This window comes from Penaeus monodon, chromosome 22, assembly GCF_015228065.2.
Source record: "Penaeus monodon isolate SGIC_2016 chromosome 22, NSTDA_Pmon_1, whole genome shotgun sequence".
Taxonomy (NCBI): domain Eukaryota; kingdom Metazoa; phylum Arthropoda; class Malacostraca; order Decapoda; family Penaeidae; genus Penaeus; species Penaeus monodon.
In genome coordinates, this window is record NC_051407.1 from 7,595,153 (window position 1) to 7,596,509 (window position 1,357).

The following is a 1,357-nucleotide window of genomic DNA, read 5'->3' on the forward strand; positions in this document are numbered from 1 at the left end:
TTGAGAAATGAAATACAATTCTATATTTTATTTTTGGATATAAGTTAATACACAAGGGACAATATAATTAATTTAAGGTGTGTTATATAAACCTGAAGGAGAGCTTCCTACACCTCCACATACTGCTTCAAATCCACTGCCTGCACCAGCTCCACCTAATCCTCCGCTAATAGTTCCAAATCAACCACCGATGCCAGCTCCACCCAATCCTCCGCTAACAGTTGCAAATCCACTGCCTGCACCAGCTCCACCAAATCCTCCACTGACCGTACCGAATCCACTTCCTCCTACTACACCACCCACTCCAAATCCTGCGCCTTCACTGCTATCACCTTCAATTACTTGTCCACCAGCTTTAGTGGCTGAGCCAAGAGCAGTATTAAGATCCACACCAATGGGTAGAGTTGGGTTCTCACCTTCTTCATAATTGACGAAGTAGATTTCAGGATTCAGATTTCTAAAGTTGGTTTTAGTGAATATAAAGGATATTAAAGATACTGAATCAAAACTTATCATATATTAAGAAATAAAATACATTTTCATTTTGTCTTTTTAGTTCAGGAGTTAAATGCAAGAGGAAATGCAATTAATTTAGGGAGTGTTATATAATCCAGAAGGAGTGCTTCCTCCTACGCCTCCGCTTACTGTTCCAAATCCACTACCTACGCCAGCTCCACCCAGTCCTCCGCTAACAGTTCCAAATCCACTACCTACGCCAGCTCCACTCAATCCTCCGCCAACAGTACCGAATCCACTGCCTGCACCAGCTCCACCAAATCCTCCACTAACTGTTCCAAATCCACTTCCTCCTACTACACCACCCACTCCAAATCCTGCGCCTTCACTGCTATCACCTCCAGCGAATCCAATTACTTGTCCACCTGCTTCAGCGGCTGAACCAAGAGCAGTATTGAGATCCACACCAATGGGTAGAGTTGGGTTCTCACCCTCTTCATAATTGACGAAGTAGATTTCAGGATCAGATGGGGGATGGGCAGGTACTTCGATGACACGCTGAGTCTGTTCGTCCTGTTTGTTGAGTACATAAACGATGTTCTCCTGTCTTGGTGGTGGAATAACGATTGGTTCAGGTCCTTCTCCTTCTTCGGGAAGTCGCACGAACAGAATGTTATGATCCACTCTTGGAGGAGGAACGCTTGGTGGAGGACCGATAGGTTCCTTTTGTTCAGGAACATCAAAGACAAACACTTTTCTGTTAACGACTGGTGTAACGCAAGACCCATCCACATGTCGAATTTGTCCTTCTCCACATGGTTCCAAGTTTCCAGCACCTACGCCGGAGATGCCAGTCCCCACTCCTTGGCCAAATCCACCAGAAACGCCTCCTTGAGCTGCA

General features: G+C 45.3%; 1 protein-coding gene across 1 annotated transcript in view; it reads right to left on the minus strand.

Annotated features, from left to right (window-relative positions):
• Positions 1 to 502: 502 nt before the first annotated feature.
• The window catches only part of LOC119586883 (pupal cuticle protein 36-like), a 1,232-nt gene continuing 377 nt past the window's right edge, over positions 503 to 1,357 (minus strand). Inside the window, exon 2 of the mRNA XM_037935618.1 lies at positions 503 to 1,357. This exon is cut by the window's right edge and continues 203 nt beyond it. Within this exon, the coding sequence (XP_037791546.1) occupies positions 592 to 1,357 (766 nt within the window). The 3' untranslated portion in view covers positions 503 to 591.